At 33.2% G+C, this 24,213-nt stretch overlaps 1 protein-coding gene across 1 annotated transcript in view; it reads left to right on the top strand.

Moving 5' to 3' along the window:
* The window catches only part of Sema3a (semaphorin 3A), a 188,042-nt gene that overhangs the window by 134,730 nt on the left and 29,099 nt on the right, over positions 1-24,213 (top strand). The window contains exons 7-12 of the mRNA XM_048339923.1: positions 5,811-5,953; positions 7,765-7,879; positions 7,971-8,040; positions 12,242-12,386; positions 15,447-15,666; positions 18,408-18,499. Of these exons, the coding sequence (XP_048195880.1) occupies positions 5,811-5,953; positions 7,765-7,879; positions 7,971-8,040; positions 12,242-12,386; positions 15,447-15,666; positions 18,408-18,499 (785 nt within the window). The remainder of the gene's footprint in view (positions 1-5,810; positions 5,954-7,764; positions 7,880-7,970; positions 8,041-12,241; positions 12,387-15,446; positions 15,667-18,407; positions 18,500-24,213) is intronic.

Raw genomic sequence — 24,213 nt, 5'->3', positions numbered from 1 at the left:
CTAGGGAAATGCTAACGGAATAACATGAATACTGTATATTTCAATTTCACAATTGCATATTGTTCTAACTCTGTTACATTATTTGTTAAGTCATGTGGTAATTAAAACATGTTTATTTTCCCTTGAAAAGTAAGATCTCAAGACAGAGATGCTAAATAACTTGCTCATGATTGTACAGTTGGTGGTAGAGCTAGGATGGATACTGTGACAGATGCTTTACCATTATACAGGAACATTGCTATCATCAGTGAAAGCAGTTTGTATATCATAAGACAATTACAAGATGGTAGTGTATTAACTTTAAATTACTCCATATCTTAAAATTTGATATTCAGAGAATAAGGGAAGATTCAAAAGGAAATACTAAGTGCAGCCTCAGATTGATTGTGAAGAAGCACAGGGTCAGTCATTGTTCTGGATAATCCCTGGCAAATGAGCAAGCAGCATGACTCTCATTGAGACAAAGAAAAAAACAAACAAAATTATGGAGATGCAGAAGACTTTCTACCTGAACAATTTAAACTAGATATTTGGGGAAGATACATGGAAAAACTGTCATGTTTTGGAATAAGGGACTTTTCATAAATAATTTAAGAATGAAATTTTGGTAATCCAGGGATTAGTATAGAAATGTACTGGGGGAATTTCAATGGGAGATGAGCCTAGAACTGTATCCTGAGAATGGGAATAAGGGACCTTAGTACTTTCTTAAGGCCAATGGAAAGCTATCAAAAATTTGTGTGTATTTGGAAATTCCATCATCAACATTTTGAAGGGATGATGGGAAAGAATGGTTTGGAACATAAGACATTTGAAAAGCACAGAACAATACATGAGGGAAAAAAGAGATCTTCAAAAACAACAAAAGTTTTAATAGGAAAATATATCCCAAATATGTCAGGAAAGAAATGATGGAAACTGCCAGCTAAACAGATGTGTTTAGAAAGTTGAAGAAAAATATAGAAGAAAATATTTTCCCCACAATAACAGGTTTTATAAAAGAAATAGGTGACTAATGTGATTTGACACACAAAGTCAAAGCATCATAGTGCATGGTGATGTTTGTGATTACTTCACATATTTATGCTAATACGTCTAATATCCCAAAGGCTTTTCCTTCCTGTTGAGTAATTTCTCATCCGCTGGGGAATGCTATAGACATTTGTTTTGGTTATGACCCTTTAGTTTAAAATAACCCTATATTGCTGTAGTAGAATGTAGTAAGCTCTTCCGCTAGCTTTTTTTTTTTTTAAGAATGACAAGAAGAAATAACCTTGCTTAGTGTAGTCAAGAAAGTAGCCAAATAGCATATACACAATAAGACATATATGTATATCAATATGTATATATATGACATACATAAATGTTCCTTTATATAATATCCACAGTAGAAATAGCTATTGTACCCTGGCTGTACTAGTACCTAGTTTATATTTATAGCATTTTCTGAATCTTAATATCCAGATTCCTTTCAGGATGAGTAAGCATTTCCATAATGTATGTAAAACCCAAGTAATTTCTACCATCAACAATACCTATTACTTTCATTTACATTCTGTCTTATCCTTTATGCTAATCTAATTTTCATTCCTTCCTCATGTCACTCTTCTTGAATTTCTTTGAGGTTAATCTATCCCAAGGATGGTTCACAGATTGCAATCATGAATTTTGCCCATTTTAGTCTAAGTAATGAACTATGCACTGTTTCTCTCCTATAAAACCAAACTTGTCCTGATTTCTACATGTTTCATTTTTACAAAATGCTTAGTTATCATTTTATAAATTTAATTCATGTTTTTGGGGAAAAAAAGTATATCTATAAGTTGTGCTTTAGGGACTCTTGGTGGAAAGGATAAGTCCAGCCAAATGCGGGCCAAAACCTAGGGATCAAAGTGATTCAGATTGATTCTAATGCTGAGAGCAGCAAACTGTGTTCATTATTTAAATGAGCCTGAGCTGCCAAATGAATCATGGAGGTAGCTCAAATGAGTCCTGTGCCAAGGTGTCATTTTCATTAAGTGTGAGATTGCACCTGAAGGACAGTTTAATTTGCAGCTGCTAAAAATATTTCAACAGAGTGGTACTGTTACAAGTGGCATGTGGTGCCAAATGTGGATTTTGCAAGAAATGCCATGTGTGGGATGAGATGTGAGGGAATGTCAGGCGTTGCAAGGGAGATACAGAGGAGAAATGGATGGCATATTTACTCAGTGTTTATTGCCATTGTCATGAGTGAAGATTCCATGCTTCATATGATAGCATTGGCCCATGGTTATTAAATGTGATTATTTGTTTACCTTCCACCCTATGCTCAGGGGCATTGGAAAGGTACCACAGTGGCTCCAAAGACAATGTCTCTCTTCCCCAGAGGCATATAATTTAAGTTATCAAGATGAGCGAATCCTTTCCAGCTCCATTTACCTTTCATGGTGTTTATATTGCAATTTTATGCTGGTGCAAGCACCAGCACTTTGATCTCACTTGAATGGATTCTGCCACTTTCTTTTGATGTTCATCTTTTCATACACAGTCCCATCAACTTCCTCTTTCACATAACAAGAAATCTCAATTGTGCAAGCTCACAGGTTTTGTTAAACCCTTGTCACATAGGATTTTGCAAACTTCACAGAGTAAAGAACATTTCATGTGAGAAAGTAGATTAGAGGTGCTGTAGCTGTTTACAATACAAAAAAAAAACAAAAAACCTCTGTATGTCTCCGTTTGTGTTTGTTTTCTTCAATGATGCTCCCCACCCCAGCACTGATATGGATAATTTGTATCCACAGACTGAAAATAGGCATTCTCTGCTTTAATGGCTTATGGGACCCAGATTATTTTTTTTTTAAAGAAAACTGATTAGTTGGTTCGGAGTCCTTAAACTCTGAAGTATGATTGATAGAAGAAACTGGACACATATTTCCCATTGTGAATTCTTAGATTCCTAAGGAGAAATGATCACAGAAGATGATTAACTGAGTAAACTTTTTCTGTGGAAAATTTTTGACGACCAGAAAAATTACTGAGTTGCTTGTAGTTTCTTAAGACTATGATACCCTCTAGCCTTAACTTTTAGCTAAATGCAGCACAGAAACATGGTTTCTTTTGTTTTAATGTTCTCTATGCATTCTAATTCTGAAAAACAATCACAAATAGAAAGTTAATTTTACCAAGCTACTTGTTGAGTACAAAAAGAGAAGAAAATCTTCCTCTAAGCTGAAAGACCATGAAATTTTAGAAAATGATTTGCAACATTTGCTATTGTGCATTAATTTAAAAACAGTTCCAACATAAAAAGACATGTCTAAGCATTTCTTTAAGCAAAAAGCCTTTTGAATCAACAATGAACCCCATCCATCCAAAACGTTTTGGCAAATCATGCAAAAACTAAATAACAAATGCATTTACTTATTCTAAGAAGATAAATCTGTACATGTTATTTCTGAATATTTGTTAAATCACTCACACATTCATTCATGTTTTGGAAGTTCATATTGTTCCTAACAGTATGCACAGAATGGAAGCAAACAAAGAGAGATCAGTTAACAAGGAGAGAGGAGAAGACAAACAATTGATTAAAATAGTTTTATAGGTTCTATTAATGGTAGATGCTCCAGGTGCCAGGGAATGGCTGGTGTGCTAAAATGTGCTAGACAGTATAGCATGTTGGGGAGAAGGTGAAGCCAGAGCCAGGGAAAACAGATTGAATATGTCTGCCAGGAGAGAAGAGGTATATATCTGAATGGTACACTAGGAAAGATGAAACTTAGAGAAAACTTTATTCTGTGCAGAAATTGAAAGGGGAGAGTTACAAATTACAGGAAACATAACTGGCCTAAGGCAAATATGAAAATGAGGATAATATGAAAAGAAGTAATCCTTCTTTCCCTGTCATACAAACAATATATATCTATGAAGGTAAGAGATGAATTATTTCATAGAATGGTAATATACTCATAGAAGTACTAAAGGAAGGGAACTCAAAGGAAAGGGAATTTATGGAAAAGTTAGTCAATATTAGTTTTTTTGACAACTATTATCATCATTTATTTTATACACTAGGCACACTGTGAGTAATGTAATGACAACAAAACTTCCCATTTCTTTCTTACATTAGAAAATTTGAAGACAAAATTGTGACCCAGCTCAAGTATACTATTGATCAATGTGGAAAACACTTTTAGCCTTACCAAACACCATAGCATCCATCTTCTTGCCATCTTGGCTTGTCAGAATTTAATTAATAATATATAATCATATTTTGACACCTGGATTTTGTTCTGCAAAATTCATACTCTATACACATATATACTTTTTTCCTAAAGATTATATATTTGGCTTAAAGGAACAGTTAATATAGATTGAAGAGATGGAAGATTATTTCAAAAAACAAAACTGTAATAAGGGCATAAAGTGTGCCAAAGAAGCATGTAGAACAAGAAAAGGGAGTGTGAGAAATATCAGTTTCAACCTGTTGGGCTAGGACCATCCTAGCCAGTAGCTGGTACATTAGAAATGCACCTCCATATCTAAGTTTCCTTTGAGAAGAGGCTTTATGAAATTATCTTCCAAGGACAGCTTTGAACCAAAATCTGATTAATCCCAGCCTCCCAAGTAACTAGAATGACAGGCATAAACCACCATTTCTAAATGAATTTGAAAGAAAGTTGATGATTTTCTTACTAGACACAATGAATTTAGTTGCAGTAAAAATAATTTAAGAAGAAATTTTTAGCTAGAATTTTGAAGCTCATAATTAGACAGAAGCGGAAAAGGAAGACTGATGACCACTGGGTGATTCTTGCATCCACAGAAGTAAATAAATCTATAGTAAATTTGTCAATACTGAAATAATGGAAAGAAAACTTGGAGTTAACTCCATTTCTAGGAATGAGAGGAAATAACAAGTGACCAAGGACAAGTTTAGGAGGATACATATTTAGGCATTAAGGGAAAAGAAGGCAAGGGAGTCAGGGATGAAAGAATGACAGTAAATTAGCAGTTCAAGTTCAGGTTTATGATATGAGCAGAAAGTCAGATTAGAGATGGAAATTTTAGAAGGACTTGAATGCTTTATTGTTTCAATGATAGCAAAAAAGAAAAGGAATGAGGTTCAGCATCCGATCTGATCACAGCATACAAGAAGTTGGATGTAGAGCACTTCAGAACCTTTTTTGAGCACCTCTGGTCCTTTATTATGGGACTGTCTCATAGGCAGACTTTCCTTAAATGCTGTGAAATTAGCTCATCTTCCACACGCCTGCCATTCCTCTGAACTTTCCATCTCAGTAATGATTCCTTTTTAACAATTGTACAGATCAAATGTTTAATTAATGTTTATGGGTTATTTTGCCCTCACTACTTCATAAAATCAGCATCCTATTAGCAAATTTGACTCACCAATTTTTCTTTCAAAGGATCCCTTGGCGTGTTCCTTTCTCATCATCTATACAAATGTAGGTCATCATCATCTCTGTGACTGTCTACACAATGGTCCTTCTACCCCCATTCCTTCCTCACTGTATTGTTTGGTTGTTGATTGGGAAGTGGGATAAAGGATTTTCTTTTTAATTCAGATACAGTAGAAGTTCAGAAGACCAGAAGACTCTAAGAGGACAAAGGATGACTGATTAGAATTGTTAGGATAAAGAAGGAGGAGAGTACCAAGAGAAAAGGAGACAAATTAGGAGAACATAAATGTTAGAAGAAATGGAAAACCATTTTTTTCCCATTGAGCATGTGAAAAATGAACTGTAGTGATTGGTATATTTTATTATCCTTGACTAACGTGTATGCTGTAATTTACTTCTTAGATCCAAGATTCATCAGTGCCCACCTCATTCCCGAGAGTGACAACCCTGAAGATGACAAAGTATATTTTTTCTTCCGTGAAAATGCAATTGATGGAGAACATTCTGGAAAAGCTACTCATGCTAGAGTAGGTCAGATATGCAAGGTGAGGTAAAGAAAGGGAAACTCAGGTGATGTCATCCAAATTTCATTTTCTTTTGTTTCCCACTTAGGCATGAATTCTATGAAAAATATGCCTGAAAATGGATAATAAAAATACCATATCAAAGACTACAATGGGTAAAAGTTAAAAATCATTTAAAATACATTGTCATAAGTGTTAAATAGGTCTTCAAAGTCAAACTCCCAAGCAGAGGTGCTAAGATAACCTGTGTTACTTCATTACTTTATAATGATAATAAGTGATTTCGTTCACATGACAGGTCCTTCAAGTTAAAAAGTTTCCTGGATATAAAGATATATTACTTGGTAGTCCATACCATTTGATATTTTAAATTTAGTATAGTTTCCTACATCTAATCAATTTTTGTTGAATACTCATTGGAGAACCCTAATTTAATATCATTTTTGAGTGAAAAAATGTCACAGATTATTTTTTACCAATTAGTTGTGCTAGCCTATATACTTGTGTGTATGCATACAAAGATACACAAATGCAAATTTTTGACCTTGAAAGATTTATCTTTCTGAGTTATTTTTTGAGTGACAAGATATAAAGTTTAATATTTATTATATTCCTAAAGTAGATACCTATAACAGAATTTACTCCAGACATACTCTTGGGGAAATCATTGTCAATGTGAAGACATGATGCCAGTACTACCCAATTCTTTGCAGTACAAGGGGTCACCTGCTAAGATGTAGTAAATCATGTTTCTGTTAAGATGTAGATGTAGTAAATCCATTAATACAAATCATAAAGCCAGATCCATTATAATACAAACTTGCCTTATAATTAATATTGTGATTAAAAAAATAAATCTATATTTATGATAACTTCTTTCCTACTCAGTCATGATTCAAGTATTTATCTCTAGTATGGTAAATGACTAAAAAATTAAAGGCTTTTAAATCTTGTTTGAAATGTACAAAGACTATATTAAAATGAGAGCATTTTCCTCAAAAAATTGCAAATATTTAAAAAGCATTAGTTACAGAGGTTAAACATATTCATAATATATAGAAATCATATACATTAAATATAAATCAGCATTCTATTTGTGAAGGACATGTTTCTACATGCACATAAATATTATTTTAAGAGACCATAATTACAGTAAACATATACCTTGGTAATAGAATTTATTGCTATGATTATGTTAAAATTAAGTTTTATTTGCAGTATGTAAAGATGTTGTCAAAATATTTTCTCTGGAATGAAGTTCTTTTATGAAGTTTTGTGCAAATATTTTCCTAACATGCTATTTGTAAAATATAAATTGCTTCAATACTTTAAGCTTTAAAAGTAGGTGCCAAGATTCTTTATTGAGGATATATATTTTCAGAATATAAAGCAACCCTTAGCATCCATCCAATAAATACTAAGTGCCTACTGCACTGCAAGTACTTGTTGTGAACCTGGCTGCATAGGTTAGTAAGATTTCATAAAATGACTAGTAAGTAGAAGAGAGAGGAGAGGGAGAGAAACCTACAGTGAAAACAAACACAAAAGCAGTTGTTCATCAATGCATAATAACAGAATGAAAAAGGAAATGACTCCTAACTTTTATTACAATAAAAATTGCACGTATTTTTCATGTTCATTCTACTTTAAATTATGTATAGATTGCGGCATGGCTAACTCAAGAAAATTAAATATAGATTACATCACATAGTATGATTTTTTTGGTAAGAATACTTAAAATCTACTTTAGGCAATTTTAAATAATATAACTAATAATTATGAACTATAGTTACCATGTTCTACAATAGATCTCTGGTTTTCTCTCCTGTCAGAATGACTTTGGAGGACACAGGAGCCTGGTGAATAAATGGACCACCTTTCTTAAAGCCAGGTTGGTTTGCTCTGTGCCAGGTCCCAATGGCATTGACACCCACTTTGATGAACTACGTAAGTACCTGGTGGATTTTCCACAGGACTTTGTGCAGACTTTGCCACAACTATGACAAACTCAATTCTCCCTAATTTTGTTTTCAAACAGAGGATGTATTCCTAATGAACTCTAAAGATCCCAAAAATCCAATTGTCTATGCAGTGTTTACAACATCAAGGTAAAGACCTTTCATTCATATGTTCATGAAATTACATGCTCTTTGCTTGTATTCCAAGTATCTTAAATTTGTAAAAATAGAATCCTGAAAAGAATGTTGCTTTTATCATCTTTGAACTATCATACATGCTTGAGTGGCTGAAGTCAGTTATTAGGAAATGTTTCTCTCTCTCCTTTTGTTTAATTTCTCTCTACTTTTAGCCTCTTATACTAACATAAATCCGTGTTAAAACTTTTCCAAAAAACAAACATACAAAGTATTTATTTCATGGAAGAATTTCATCTGTCTAACCAGAAAGAAAGACAAAGAAGTTTTAAAAGGTGTGCCATATTCTTTTTTTTTTTTTGGCCAGCCCTGGAGCTTGGACTCAGGGTCTGAGCACTGTCCCTGGCTTCTTTTTTTTTTTTGCTCAAGGCTAGCACTCTGCCACTTGAGCCACAGCGCCACTTCTGGCCGTTTTCTATATATGTGGTGCTGGGGAATCAAACCCAGGGCTTCATGTATGTGAGACAAGCTCTCTTGCAACTAGGCCATATTCCCAGCCCCAGTTGTGCCATATTCTATGCATGGTTAGGTTTTAAATATTTGAGCTAAATGTAGAATTTCATAAAAAACAGAAATCCACGTTTGTGCAAGTTTGGAATGATATAAACTACAGAAATTAAGTAGTAAATACATACTTCATAATTATAAATAATGTGAACAGACACAATTAAAACACCTTGTCATAATACCTATATTTCTTAATTACATGTAATTACCACAAGCAATATGTACATACACATATAACTGAAACAGTTTCCTGTCTTTATCTCTATTACGTAAATCAGTAACTAAATGGAAGAGGTAAAAGGCAAGTGGGATGGTTCTTCAACACTAGCCAATCTACTGAGAAGAAAATATTTCGGACCTAATGGTTGGCATGCGTACCTGAGAAATGAGTAGATAGAGAAACATCAGGAAAACTCCTGGCCCTTTCCACTTATTGTGCTCCACTCTCCACAAAGTCAGATGCATTATCATGCACATAAATGACTAGAGAATAGGAACTTTTAAAAATCATTAATACAATTGAATATATTTCAATTACATAGGTTTTGTGTTTTTTTTGTTTTTGTTTTTGTTTTTTGTCATGGGGCTTGAAATTCGGGCCTAAGCACTGTAACTGAGCACTTTTGCTCAAGGACAGCTAGCATTTTAAAACTTTGAGCCAGAATACCACTTCCAGTTTTCTGGTGGTTAATGGGAGATAAGATCTCATGGACTTTCCTGCCCAGAATGGTGTTGAATCTCAGTCCTCAGATCTCAGCCTCCTGAGTAGTAAAGATTACAAATATGAGCTACTGTCTCCCTGCTATGTAGCTTTTTAAGTTAGTAAATAGACTCTCCTTTTAAATCCAACTATTCTTACATTTTTGAGCCACTTAACTTTTACTGGCCACTTTCTAATCCAGATGGTATAACATAAAAATACCTCATGTTGGGTGTCAGTGGTGCATGCCTGTAATTCTAGATAATCTAGACACTGAGATCTGAGCATTGCAATTCAATTCCAACCCAGCCAGAGGAAAACCTATGAGACCTAGGTCCAATTAACCACCAAAAAACCAGAAGTGGTGCTGTGTCTCAAAGTGGTAGAATACTAGTTAGAATACTAATGGTAGAATACTGATCAAAATTGCTCAGAGACAGTGCCCAGGCCCTGAAATCTAGCCTCATAACCACCATTACCAACAATACCAAAAACAAACAGTCTCATAAAACCAAGTAACAAAAATCCTCGTATTGACATAGTTTTGAGAAGATACTGCTTGATAGCCAGACTTCAATTTTCCCTCCTCCTGGCCATTCATCTCACTGTTCATCTCCCTCTTATCCTTCCACCCTCTCTTCCTTTTTCTCATCCTGTGCTTCTCCAATGCTTCACTTTACTAAGTTTTTCCTGTTCATCTTCTTACCATTATTTTCAGCATAAAGTTCATATTACTCAAAGTTGTTGAAAGAAATGTGTGTCTTCACATGAATATAGACAGGGCTATGGTGACAAATTTTAAATAAAAATAACTTGAAGTTAAAAGTCAAAAGAAGTACTGTGAACTCCAGTCTGTAACTGAATACAGAGAAAGTTTATCTGCAGTAGTGTCAAACAGTGGTTTATTTTGTGAACTTTGAAGTCTTTGCATACTGCTTAGATGCTTTCCCCTGACTTAAAATTTAACACATACTTTAGTTTTAACGGTTCATACCTGTAATTCCAGCATGAGAACTGCCTAGAGGGGCTCTGTCTTATAAAAAATGTTTACACAAACAAATTAAAAACCTATTTTACCAATTCTTTCTATGTAAGATATCTACAGATTGTGCATATTGAGCAAGTATTCATTACTTCACTGCTTGATACAATGATTCTCAGATTTGAGTGTGGTTCAGAACCACCCAGAGAGCATATTAAAGTTCCGATTCATGAATTTTTTAACCAGATAAAGAAGGAAATTTAAATTAGAAAAAAGAAATGTCAGCAAAAAATCATATTTCTACCATGACTTTCTAGAATTTCTAATTCTATAGAATGGGGTAGGCTAGCTAAATTTCCAGTTTTTACAAGTCCCACAGACATGTTCATGCTACACTAATTGTAGTGATCCTCAACTTACTTTCCACTGACTTCATGGATAAGAGAGTTTTACTGCTTCTCTTTAATAAGATGGACATTTGTTAGTGAACAATCATAAAAGCCATGTATGACATACAGAAAGCTTTTTGATGCTGTCTGGTTTTATCAGTAGACTAGAAAAATATAAAACAATAAAGGATCTCTACCATAAACATTGGGTTACAAAAGATGGTGAATCTAATACAGGTTAATTTGCTATTAAACATCAAATAATAATGTCAAATTCTATTGCTGTCTATTGTGAGTCAGTGCCTTGTGCTCAGTAATTAATATAGCTGGAGAGAAGCTAGCCTGACATAGCAGTTAGAAGCTCTTTCCTTCAGGAAGCTTGTGGTCTTCCTAGCAGCATCCACACAGAGCAGTTTCCAATAATAAACTCTTAGGAACACATGGTTTTTATTTGGTCTGATTTATAGGCAGTTTTCTATGGGGAGAGATCAGTTAAAAGATAAGAATTCCATATTGTCAATGTGCACAGCTGTTTAATATCTTTACATAGGCTATATTTGCCTAACTGCATTCAAATGCAGACTATGACAGCTTGACTTTCAGTTTGCTTCATTTACCTGATGTTTGCTTAGCAGAATCATGTGAATAATTGCTATAATTATCTACTTTACCAAAGCATAATAACCACTCACTTAAATATATTGTCTGGGTTGGAAAGAGATGATATTGACATGCCTTCACAAATGTTAAACTTGGTTACTTGATTGAGTATATTTTGGTGATTTGAGTGTTTAAAATGATAAAAAAAAAAAAAAAGGTAAAGCCAGGCATTGGTGGCTCACACTTGTAATTGTAGCTATACTCAGGGCTAAGATCTGAGGAGAGAAGTTCAAAGTCAGCCTCGGCAAGAAATCCATGGATACTCTTCAATTAAACACCAAAAAAAGCTGGAAGTGGACCTGTGGCTCAAATGATAGAGTATAAGCCTTGAGCAAAATAAATAAATTAAAGTTCAAGTACAGCAACTAGGCCCTCAGTTCAAAACCCTAGTAGCAGTACACACACACACACACACACACACACACACACACAACACACACATACACACTTGCACATCCTTCACCTTGATTCATACTCCTATCAGGTTCAGTTTACAAAATCTCTACATAAAAATTGTGGTTTAGAAGTTCTCTGGCTTCAGTAATTTAGATTGAGAATTATACAAAGTATGTATTTTGTTTTTTATTTTATACTAAAATCAAATACTAATAGATGAAAATATAAATATGGTTTCTCCAGTAAAGTTTAATAGTTTGATCTGAATTTAAACAAATATATGGATATTCTATGAACAACAAATATAATGTCACCCATGATTTCTAGTTTTGAGAAATCAAAATGTATTTTCTTGAGCATTGGTACAATTCAAATGAGCTAAAATCTTCCCCAAAATATATTTGATACCTAGAGTTTATATACATGTATATAAGTTATGATCATTAATGTCTGAAAGTTAGTAACTTTAGCCTCAACAATTTTCATGCTTTCATGATCACATCTTTGGATTCTTTTTTTCAGCAACATCTTTAAGGGGTCAGCCGTGTGTATGTACAGCATGAGTGATGTGCGGAGGGTTTTCCTTGGCCCATATGCTCACAGAGATGGTCCCAACTATCAGTGGGTGCCATATCAAGGCCGAGTCCCCTATCCAAGGCCAGGAACTGTAAGTGGCTTGGGCATCTAACAGATGACGTGAATATGGTTCTGCCAAATGTAGCAAACACAGATGAAAACATAAACAGCAGATAATGGAAAACAAAAATTCCTTTACTATAAATAAAAGAGAAGGATTTTCGTGTGATCCCGTAGAATATCACAAGTTCTTTACTCTTGTGGATTATTAATTTAATGTATTGATCTAAATGTTAATGCTTTGCCTTTATTATGAATATATTTTGGAAAATAGAAACCAAATATGAAGCCTTCTTTTATGAGTGAAATGTAGTGCAAATGTGCTCCATGGTGGATATATTTGGATATAGCTCTATGTTTGTAGGTTAATTTCTCCATTCAACATCAAGTTAGGAAAAAAATATTAAAAACTAACATTACCACCTCATATAGTCAAGACAAACCCCCACTTGAAAAATGTCCAGTTAGAGTTTCTCTTAGATATTCCAACTGTTGCTACCTATGCAATCAGCCAAGTTCTCCATGTTTTCTTGGCACCACTGAGAAGACTCAGGTTAAATTCTGGACAAAGCTCAAAAGGAAACTAGCTTTGAATCCTCAGTTTGAGCTTGAGGACAAAAAGTAAGTAAAAAGACAAAGCAATGCAACAGCAACACTTACAAAACTATGTGGTGTAAATCAACTGTACAACTCATGGTGAGGGAGGGTTTGGGGAGGGGATGATATAGGAGGTAAAAGTTGGATAAGAAATGTACTCAATGCCTTAAGTATGAAACTGTAACCCCTCTGTACATCACTTTAACAATAAAGAAATGAAAAAAAGTAAGTAAAGAAATAGGTTGAAATAATAAAATAACCAGGGGAGTTGGTGTCATTAGGATACATCATCATAGATGGATAGAATCACTCCATGCAAAACTTTCTAAAGAATCTGTAAGGAGAATAATTTCTTACTTAAAAACAAACCTCATATTTGAAAGTTAGCCATCATATAATTTTGTTGAAATCTGACTGATTTCAATTCAAATGTTTTAGTTACTTTATTGCATTTAAGTTGTATAATATTGCAGTTTTCTCTGCAATTTATATTAGGAAACATGTAAATATTCTCACTTTACAAATATTGCTTCTAGCTGATTAATTTTGTAATCAAAGCCTTAGTCAGATTTCAGAATAATACCTATGATGGAATATCTATTGATTACAAGAAGCCAAATAGGTTTTGTGTGAAAATAAACATTTACTCCATCTTAATGGCAGATAGTGTTTTCTTAGTAACAGGTTTATATCCTACTTTTCATTCGTAAATGTATGCTAAATAGAAAGTGATTTCTGCTACTATTTTAAAAAACACAAATGAATTCATTACAATGTATCTGAATCTGTACAATATATGTGGAACTGATAATACCATGTAGAACCAATATAGATATTTCTATACTGAAGATTCTAAGAGATATTTTTATAGAGATACAGATATATGTGAAATTTTAACTATTTATATAACTACCAATCTCAATGGCCAGTATTGTATCTCATCCGTGTAGAGATGAGAGCCCTGAGACAGAGAGGAAAAGTAATGGATCTATTAGTCAGCTCAGGAGGTTCAGTTCCCTAGCATTATTCAAAGGTACCTGTTATGAAAAATAAATCACAAACACTAAGTGTTAGAGAGAGGACAAGGATTACCTAATTGAGGAGTCAGAGATGACATCTCACTCAGACTAAAATTCCCTTGGATAAGCTTATTAATGCCCAAAGGGGCCCACTGAAAAAGTGTCATTCCATCAACATGACTGGAAATAAAAGAAGTACAGGCTCTTAAAACAATGTTAGTATTTCAGCAAAGCTGTTTTAAATATAGAATTAAAAGACAGTAAAGCAAGAAGATAATTGTAAAGAGAACTAAAATAAATCCCCTTGTTTTAATTTTTAATTAATATTTTGCAAGCTATTTTTACCTGGTAGTAAAGATTCACACAAATAGATTTAAATGTCATTAGATAAATTTTATTGGTTCTTTAAAGGTTTTCTATAGAGGTTTGATATACTAATGTTAAATGATTTTATAATCTACTTAAAAACAGAAGTAAATTGTTAGGTTTTTGTGATATCATTGTATTATGTGTCTATACAAATACATACAGAAATATAGATGCATATATAATCTCATTTCAATCAGATCTACTTCATTCCTCATAAATTATTAATGATTTTTCAAGGTAATTTCAGAGACAATTGATTTCTAATTCTAAGCTCCTTGTAAGATCAGTATCTTCTCTTAATTACATTTTGTCTCTCAAGCTCTTACATTAAATGGCACAAATTATCTAAGTGTGAAGCACAAAGCATAAGATTGGAGATACTGTATTCTATGAATACTTGTACCATATAATTAAATGCAGAGAAATTGGACACATTACAATTTCTTCATTTCTGCTTGGTTGCCTTATATCGATTGCTTCTATCCTAAGATATCATTATACCAGCACACAACTGTGAATCTTTTATGACTTCTAGGGCCAATATCCCTTTGGGTTAGACATGGTGTACAATCTGATTAGTCAGTTACCCTGTTATGCAGGTTGCCACAACTTGTAAAATAATATCCTTTCCCTTCTTTAGTGTAGTTTGTTTATGGAAGTCATTGATGGTAGCTTTGCAGGGATAGAAAATTATTCTGACTTTCTACGATCGAATCATTACTTGAATTTAGTTTTCGCACATTTGGTTTATTATATCAAATACCATTGTATAAATAAAACTTGGCTGTGTAGTGATAGAAGCCTCAGACTTTTGGTGTACACGAGATTCATGGGAAGAATTTGCAAGTCCTTCAGAAGAAATGATGACATTATCCCTTTCAGAAGTTATATGTTTAAGAAATAAGTACTGATCTTTTCTGTTACTAGTTTCAGTTGATAATGACAATAACTAATGATTGTTGATTTACTATATCAAATTAAAATTTAAGAAACAAAATAGTCACAGGCTATATTCCTAAATCATTGAGATCATGCACTATTACAAAATTTCTCATCTATTCATTAGATGTTAATCAAAAAGTATCCTCCTTGTCTTTTCTTTATAGTGTCCCAGTAAAACATTTGGTGGGTTTGACTCAACAAAGGATCTTCCTGATGATGTTATAACTTTTGCACGAAGTCACCCTGCTATGTATAATCCAGTTTTTCCTATTAACAACCGCCCAATAATGATCAAAACAGATGTCAATTATCAGTTCACACAAATTGTGGTAGATCGAGTGGATGCAGAGGATGGCCAGTATGATGTCATGTTTATTGGAACAGGTAAAGGTTTTACTTCAGTTGTGCATATTTTTCCAAAACACTGTGTTTTGCTAATTAACCATATTAAAGGTTCAATAGGTTTGATAGACATTTTCAAGAGATAGTTCGTCTCTATTCAATGACTAAAAATCTGAGTATTACTAATTCATTTCCACTTTAGAAAAGTTAAGATATATTAAAAAATACTTTTGAATTTCATGGAACTACATGCAAATAAAGCAAGGATTATGTGAACAATTATTGTTGATTGTTGAATCATAACTCTGTGACCAATGACTTTTGGGAACAAATATATATTGCTCACACTATGTGTGAAACTTGCAGGCCAATCAGTAAGAGTTATGGAATGCAAAATTATCTAAACCTTAAAATGGTCATCTAATGGAAAGCTTCCAGAAAACAAAAGTTAGTATCAACCTTCTTTTCATTTCTTTCTACTGTTTAATGGGAGAAAGAAAAAAAATAGAGTCATTTTATCATTAAATATATTTACAACAATTTTAACAATAACTATTTAGTAACTATAGTTCCAAAGAAAAATTTCCAAGAATGTCTTGAGAATTGATTCTATTATTACTATGATAAACTATTTTATTTTCCTTAACTCTCTTTACTAGTAGTACTATTTTGGAAATTTCCACTTACAGATCTGAAACTTGTAGTTTAGGGTCAGATTTCAAGGTAATAAATTTCTAGTCTCCATTAACTTGTTAACTTACGTAAATCAATGGGAATTTGAATGATTGCTCCAGTGGAGCCTTATATAATAACGTTTATTTTTCCTTGGTGAGAAACAGAAAATTAATATGTTGAGTACAAGAGAATGGCAAAGTGCAGTTTCATTACAGAATTAAAGTTTTATAACAAAATTGTAAAATGCTAATGCTATCAGGTGTAACAGTGTCAAATTCTTAGAAATACGTTAGTCTATTTTCACAGGTAAGAAATTTTCTCTATTAACTAAGACTCCCAGTGAAACTCTAGGCTCCGTAAAAGTCAATGAATGTGAACACCTACTTCAGGTTGTAAATATTGCTAGAAAAGAGAAAATAATACAGAATTTCTTTAATAAACATCATTTTATGTGCCAATGTTAATTTATAATTGAATCTTTCTATAATTATAAATTGATGGTCAGTGGTCTCACACTTATATTTTTCTTCACATCTGGATTAAAACTTCTTCAAAAATCCCTTATTCACCCTCAGAGCAACAAATTTGCTTTGGGGAATCTTACCAAAGACAGCCAATCATAAGCCTTTAATCCCTCTCTAACACAAACTGTGTTTAAAGGCACCAATTTCATGAGAATGTTGAAGGTCTGATGGTGTGGATGGCTGTAGGTCAATACAGACTAGGGTCAGTTGACAGCAAAGTAAATTGATTATAGTAATTTTATCTCTTAACTAAGTTTCACATCATAGCATATTGATCCTAGTTGAGTAATCTGATTCAATTTGTGTGAAATAGTTTGAAATATTAGTCTGTAAAACTTGATCTTAAATATAGATAAAGTTGTGTTTAGAGACTAGAGATCTGATCATACCCACTGAGTAGATTAACTTAATATCCCTTTAATCTTTGGTGTTATGAGTAGTCTTAAGGTCTTTTAAACATACAGAGATCATCTTAAAAGAGGCCTTTAAAATGTACAAGGAATAAACTGGCAGCCTTGTTTGATCACCCTAAAAACAGTTGTCAATAATATAAGTATATTGAGTTATTTTCATTATGGTAGCATCCTCTTTCTTGGTAAAGGTTTCCTCCAAAATTAGTCTGTTAAATTTGATGAAAATAAGCCATTTGAAGCTAATAAACAATTCTTGATCAAGTTTACCCATGAGATGTCAAAAAAATCAAAATTTTAGTCGAAGAACACTCTTCTACTAAGCAGTAGAATGTAAAAGTGAAACATAAGAGTGAAAACTTCTAATAATGAACTTTTTAAATTAAGGTTTGATATATCTACAAAATGTATGCAACTGAAGGAATTTGAAATGTTTTCAATGCCCTAAAGTTGATTTACCTTCAAGCGCACTAATGAAAATTCACTGCTGAGTGTCTATCTTGAGAAATCATGTTCTTGTCATTCCTCACTGTGTGGGTATTGAGCTCTCCTTAAGGGCTTCCCAGTGCTATAGGGTTTCAGGGGACAGGATGACCAGCCAGATTCTGCCTACCCAGAGGCTTAACAACATTCCTACATTTGACATCTATATTTCATCTTTACCAGAGCACCCTCATTTCATAATAGAAGTGGGAAAACCTGTTGCCACATCAAATTGATATTACATCTAGTGTATTATTTTCTTCTGAGATACTTGACAATTAATGAGATTTAAAAAAAATAATAATATAGAAACTCACTCCAACATGCCAATTTCTGTAGTGGTTATAACATTTGTCTTTTACAATTAAGTGATTTCAGGATAAAACCTTTAATACAATATAATTCTAAAAATTCAGAGATTTTAAGTAGATGTACAAAGGAGTCGCCATTCACCAAAGCAGTTTATGAATAAAGCACATCTATCTTTACAGTTTATCTTTTTCATAATTATCTAAAATGCATTCTAATGTATAGTGTGCAAACATTTTGAAAAAAAATCAAACAAATTAAAAGGTACACTGAAGTCAAATTGTTCTTTTCTGGACACATCCCAATTTCCTTAGTTCTAATAGTTCTAAGTTCTGTTTAGATCTATTTAAGTTGTGGTCTTTATTTTTCCTTTCTTTCAAAGATATTGGAACCGTTCTTAAAGTAGTCTCAATTCCTAAGGAGACATGGCATGATTTAGAAGAAGTTCTGCTTGAAGAAATGACAGTTTTTCGGGTGAGTGCTGCTTAATTTCAAGTGTCAACAAGTTCAGTTGTACATCTTTCCCCCAGGATAACTGCATGCTGAATTTGGTATGGACAAGTAATCTAGCATACCTTTCTAATTAGCTTGTCAATTAGAAACCAGACACTAGTCAAAATAAACCTTGAAACTTTCAATGTAAGTTAAATCTAAAGACATAAAGAAATATATTCTTGGCTCAGATTCTGTTTTCTCAATGATAAAATATATGATTTACACTTTTATATTATTTATATGCCTCATTTCAATGAGCAAACTCCTCCCCCTCACAAATTCCCCATTTTTTCCCACTTGATGTTATAGCTGGGATGATATGCAGCCTTTGTGAATGCATTCAAGGAAATATATTCTGGATGATAGAATAATAGACAGTTCAATCTTATTCACAAGTAGTTTCATTGTATCCTTTTAATCATTTCTTGGCAAAAGTAAATTTGAAGGTTTTATATTACAAGTAGCAAATTTGTTTTAAGTTCCTAGCCTGCACACTTAAGAAATATAGAAATATTTGCCCCTTTGTGTTGGGTACCGTATGACACAGGTAAAATTTTTGAGGGCATTGAGGTTGAAGCAGCAGAAAACATGAAAGCACTGAACGGTGTAATGTGGAATTGCATTGTTTTTCCTTTGGAAACCTAGATAATAGGTATCATATGAACTGACATACATTTTGATATGAATTATTTGTGAGACTTGAAATAAATTATTTTTAAAAATGTTATTTTAGGTTTTTAGTGAAAAATATGGCCAATTCATATTGGGATACTTGTAACTGCACAATAAATTTAAATGGGAGCAAACTGGTAGATGAGAAGGAAAAAAATCCATTAGATCTAGTCTTTCAATTTCAAATGTTAGAGCGATAGATCAATTGATGGATAGGAAGGCAGATAGGCAGAGAGACAGATAGATAGATTAAATAGAGGTTTGTATTATATAATAATTTAGTCTCTTGTAGCTCAGATAGCTTCAGTATAAAATGAATGCATTGGATTAAATTTTCAATGAATTCAGCGTTTATTTGCAGTCTTCCCAAAACTTCTCTTCAACCCACATTTCTATACCAGGACACTCCCATATAGGTTCATTCTCGCTATTCAGTGAGAATGTGAACACAAATAGAAGTAAAATGTGGCATTTTCCTATATATATTCAATGAAATTTGAATTAAATATATGTCTGTTGAACTGTGACACAGACACTTTGTAATAACAAACTAAGTAATTTAGTTTATTTCTGGGAAACTTTAAGTCATATTCTAGATGATATGTCATGTTTGGAATACTTAGCAATCTTTCTGAGCTACCTATCAGCAAAGAAATAGGAATAACACCTAATTCACTAAGTGATTAGAGAATTAAAGATAGACTTGTAAGGAAGTAAGGATAGTGGAAACTTGTGGTTAACATATCATTGTTAATAGCATTTTACTGATTTAAATTAGTTAAGCTCAAAATGAACTAAAATGAGCACTTTGACCTTATTTTTGTTTATCTAGGATGTAGGGTATTAACTAGTTCCTAGCCTTTACCATGCCTCATGAGTTCCCTCAGGGAAAAAACATATTGATAATTGAGCCTATAAATTTTTTCAAAACAACTTTCCAAGTAGACTTTTATCCACTAGAGAATGGATGTTGTTTTCATAAACAAATTATCATTGGGGAGTAGGCTTATAAATTGATGTCTTGTGTTCATTTTCAGAGCTTAAGGTTTATTTTTAATCAACATTTGTTAAATGAATTAAGGAGACAATATTGATACAAAAAATAAATTGGGGTCCCTAAAGATTCTAAGTGCCTTCCTCAAGAGGACCAGCCTTAATGTATGCATCTAGACAATGGTATACACAAATTTTTAATGGCATCAATTTATCCTGCTAATCTGGTCTCCATTACTCTTCAGCAGAAAAACAAAAAGTTGCCAGTTGTATACATTTGAAGATGGATATTGCCACCTATGTTACTGATAGTTATGAGAGAAATTTAAAACTATTTCCAGACATTCTTATTTGAATTAATTTTAATTTCTTTATTCATTCCCTTCAGCTGTTAGACATAATAAAATAGGGCCTATTTTGTGGTTGGGGGGGATGGGTGCATGAGTGTGTGGGGTCATGGGACAGGAATGATGCTAGCTTCTGGTAGCACAGATATAAAGTTTGCAAACTTTAAATTTCAGGATCCTGTCTTTCCAGGAATGACTTATTATCTATTAGTGTAATTAAAGTTAACTTTGTAGAATTGTTTAAAACCCAAGGAGGACATTTTAGCAATATGTTCTTTCTCTCTTTGTCTCTCTCTCTCTCTTTCTCTCTCTGTCTTCTGTCTCTCAGTCTCTCTCTCTGTCTCTCTCTCCTCTCTCTTTTCATTTTTTAGGGAGTTAATGAACAAAATATGCATACTTTTTCAATTATAGTGTATTTTAGCAAAATTTCATTCTTTGTATCTCTAAGTTTATGTTTCCCATCTTGGTTGTGTAATTTGGTATATTAATACAAAATATCCAGCAAGGTGCTGGTGGCACATACCTGTAAATCCTAGATACTCTAGAAGCTAGGATAGTGATTGAAAGCCAGTCAGGGCAGGAAAGTCCTTAAGATTCTTATCTCTGACAAACTCGCAAAAATACAAAGTTGGGAGAGGAGCTGTGGCTCAATAAAAATTCCAGGGACACCACTAACCCACTGAGTTCAAGCTCAAGGACCAACATGCACATAAGCACGTCTGCACATATGCATTTCCAATTTATAAATAATAATTTTTTTCTTTACTTCATTTATCTTTTATTAAAAAATAAATTTCAAAGAGTAAAAAGATATAGTGGTGAAATAATTTCAAATTAAATTTTCTTACTTAAAAACCTCATATAGTGAGCTACATTTTATAAAAGGGAAGACTGGGAATATCTAATTGCTATGAATAATGTCATTAAATAAAGGAAGGTAATACAGCTCTATGTACAGTCTTACTGGGAATTAAAACATGACACAACTGTAACGTACATTAAGTCCTTCAGGCAAACATCGGCCACATAGAATCAGTTAGGAGAGAATTAACCTTGGAAGCATCAGAGATGCAGCATTCTTGACAAATGAACAAAAAAAATGCAAATCAGAGACACAAAACAAAATATACTTATAACTTTTTGCATGTTAAAAACAATCACACTGAAAAAAAGTATACATTAAAAAGTCATAGGTGACATAAGAAAATAGTGTGCGTATATATATTGGAGATAGATAGATAGATAGATAGATAGATAGATAGATAGATAGATAGATAGATAGATACACACACAATATTTATCACAGTTTTGGAACAACGCAGGTACTGTTTTCAAAAACTAAATTGTACAGCTTGGTTTATTACAAGTCACAAAATAATAGTTTAAAAAGTGGAATGAATATACTCTGCTACATTTTTATGTACATTTATTTCTCAGCTTCTACATCATCTAAATCAAGAGCCCAGTTATTTTAGCAGGAGTGGCTGCAAACTCAGTGTTGGTGCAGCACTCCAGTGACAGAAGGAAGGAAGGCCACTGAAGGTCACTTGAAAGCAGCACGAATGACACGGCTGCTTGTCACTGAGAGCCATCAGCAGTCAAGAGGCCTCACCCGGAAAGGAGGACTTTGCTGAGCAGCACCTGGTCCTTTTCTGGCACTGTCTGAAGAGTGGTATAATCAATAGAATTTGCTAGTTATTGGGCCATTGTATTATCCATGTAAAGAGGGTGGAAAATATTCTAGTAATAGGCATCTAGGATTTTCATCTTTTTTAAAACTATGGTTTGACTTATATTTTTGAATTATTTTTTTTTCTTTTTTAGTGAAAAAATTCAAGTTCGTAGTTTTAAGAAAAAAAAAAAAAACAAGCGGAATCTTCAAGAATATTGGATCAGGGTGTCGGTGGCTTATACTTGTAATCCCTAGCTACTCAGGAGGCTGAGACACCAGGATTGCAGTTTGAAGCCAGCCTGGCAATAAAGTCCATGAGATTCTGCCTCCAGTGAACCAGCAGAGGCTGGAAGTGGAGGTGTGGAGCTCAAGTGGTAGAATACCAGACTTCCGGTGCCGGCACACACATACATACAAAGAATAGTCTATACACTACCATTACCAAGAGAGAATGACTTTGTATTCCACTGGAGTGCTTGTTTTCAACATGACCATGCTCATATTTGAATAACGGAGAAAGTAGAGAGTGAAATAGTGGTGGCTTTTCCTATTGCAAGTTGGGGCTTTAAACTTTTGAGGTAAAAAAATGTGTCTTAAAATGAAAGTAACATTTGTTTGATTTTTTTGTATATAATAAATCTAATATAATTTTAATCGACTTGGTAATTATGTTATTAAGTGGCAAAACAAATGCAGTGTATTAAAACTACAAACACTACACTGAAACTGAACAAAATCCTGCTAAATTAAATAAGAATTTTTTTCTAAGCTGAACTGTTAAAGTGGACTTCAAGAAAAACAGGAGATATTGAAATCCAACATTCGTGCCTGTAAAATATTTAATCTCTGTTCTATTTTGTTAGTTTTTTCTGCTTTCCAGAGAAATACACAACCAACTAACATCTGAGATTTCTGTTGCAATATATTTTTGTTGAATTCACTCAAGATACTGTTAGTGACTAGGCAATGTGGCACATGTTCTAATCTCAGATGGTCAAATGAGTAGATGATGATAATCAGAGTTCAAGGACTACACATGCAAAAATTAGAATGACATCATGTAAAACAATAAGTTTGACATGGTTGTTTACAACTGTAAACCTGGCATAGGTGGTGGGCAGAAGTATAGGTAATAGGTTCATGCTCTGAGGCTGGCTCTAGGAAAAAAAAACCCTAACTGAAAAAGCAAACAGAGCTGAAGTTATAGCTTCAATAGTATATAATCTGTTTAGGATGTGTGAGTCCCTGAGTGTAAAATCAAATACCTCTAAGAAGGAAAAAGAAAGTATCTTGAATGTAATTCTTTATCAGCCCCAAACATCAAATTATAAATAAATAATAGGGGCTGGGGATCTGGCTCAGCAGAAGAGCGCATGCCTGAGTTCGGTTCTCAGCTCTGGAAAACAACAACAACAACAACAACAACTATAAAAGACCAAATAAATAATATTGTGCTTGTATAGAAATAAATTCTTAGCAATCTTTAGTTTTGTAAAAAGTTTATTTGCAACTGGAAGTACCTCTGCTTGCATAGAAACTGTCCTAGTTTTCTTCCATGTTCTTTGCTATGCATATTGTCATTATATCTTTGACACTCAAGTAGACAAAACATTTTTGGGCAGAGTTTAGAGAAATATTTACTTTCAACATTCTATTCTAACAGAAAAGGTTTGCACATACATTGTGGTCTAGCAATTGGAATATTTCACTGTCAAACTCTGTTTAATTTTGCAGAGTAGAAAAAAACACAACACATTAACATGAAAGACATATATGGTGAAAAGCAAAGGAATGTAACAATGTCTATATTTGTATTGAGACTTTTATCATCTCCTTCAAAATAAAATACATTAAAAAGTTTAACTTTGATGATATGATACTTCAACAAAGTAAGTAGGCAAGGTTCAGAGTTAGGATCATCTTTATACCTGATACCCTTGGATGTTTTTTAACCAACCTGTTAATTTCCCATGTTTTCTTCTCTATTACCATGTTAATTGTGCTCTTAG

This window comes from Perognathus longimembris, chromosome 2, assembly GCF_023159225.1.
Source record: "Perognathus longimembris pacificus isolate PPM17 chromosome 2, ASM2315922v1, whole genome shotgun sequence".
Lineage (NCBI taxonomy): Eukaryota > Metazoa > Chordata > Mammalia > Rodentia > Heteromyidae > Perognathus > Perognathus longimembris.
Note: the sequence above shows the minus strand (reverse complement) of the source record. Positions and strands in the feature narration are given on the sequence as shown.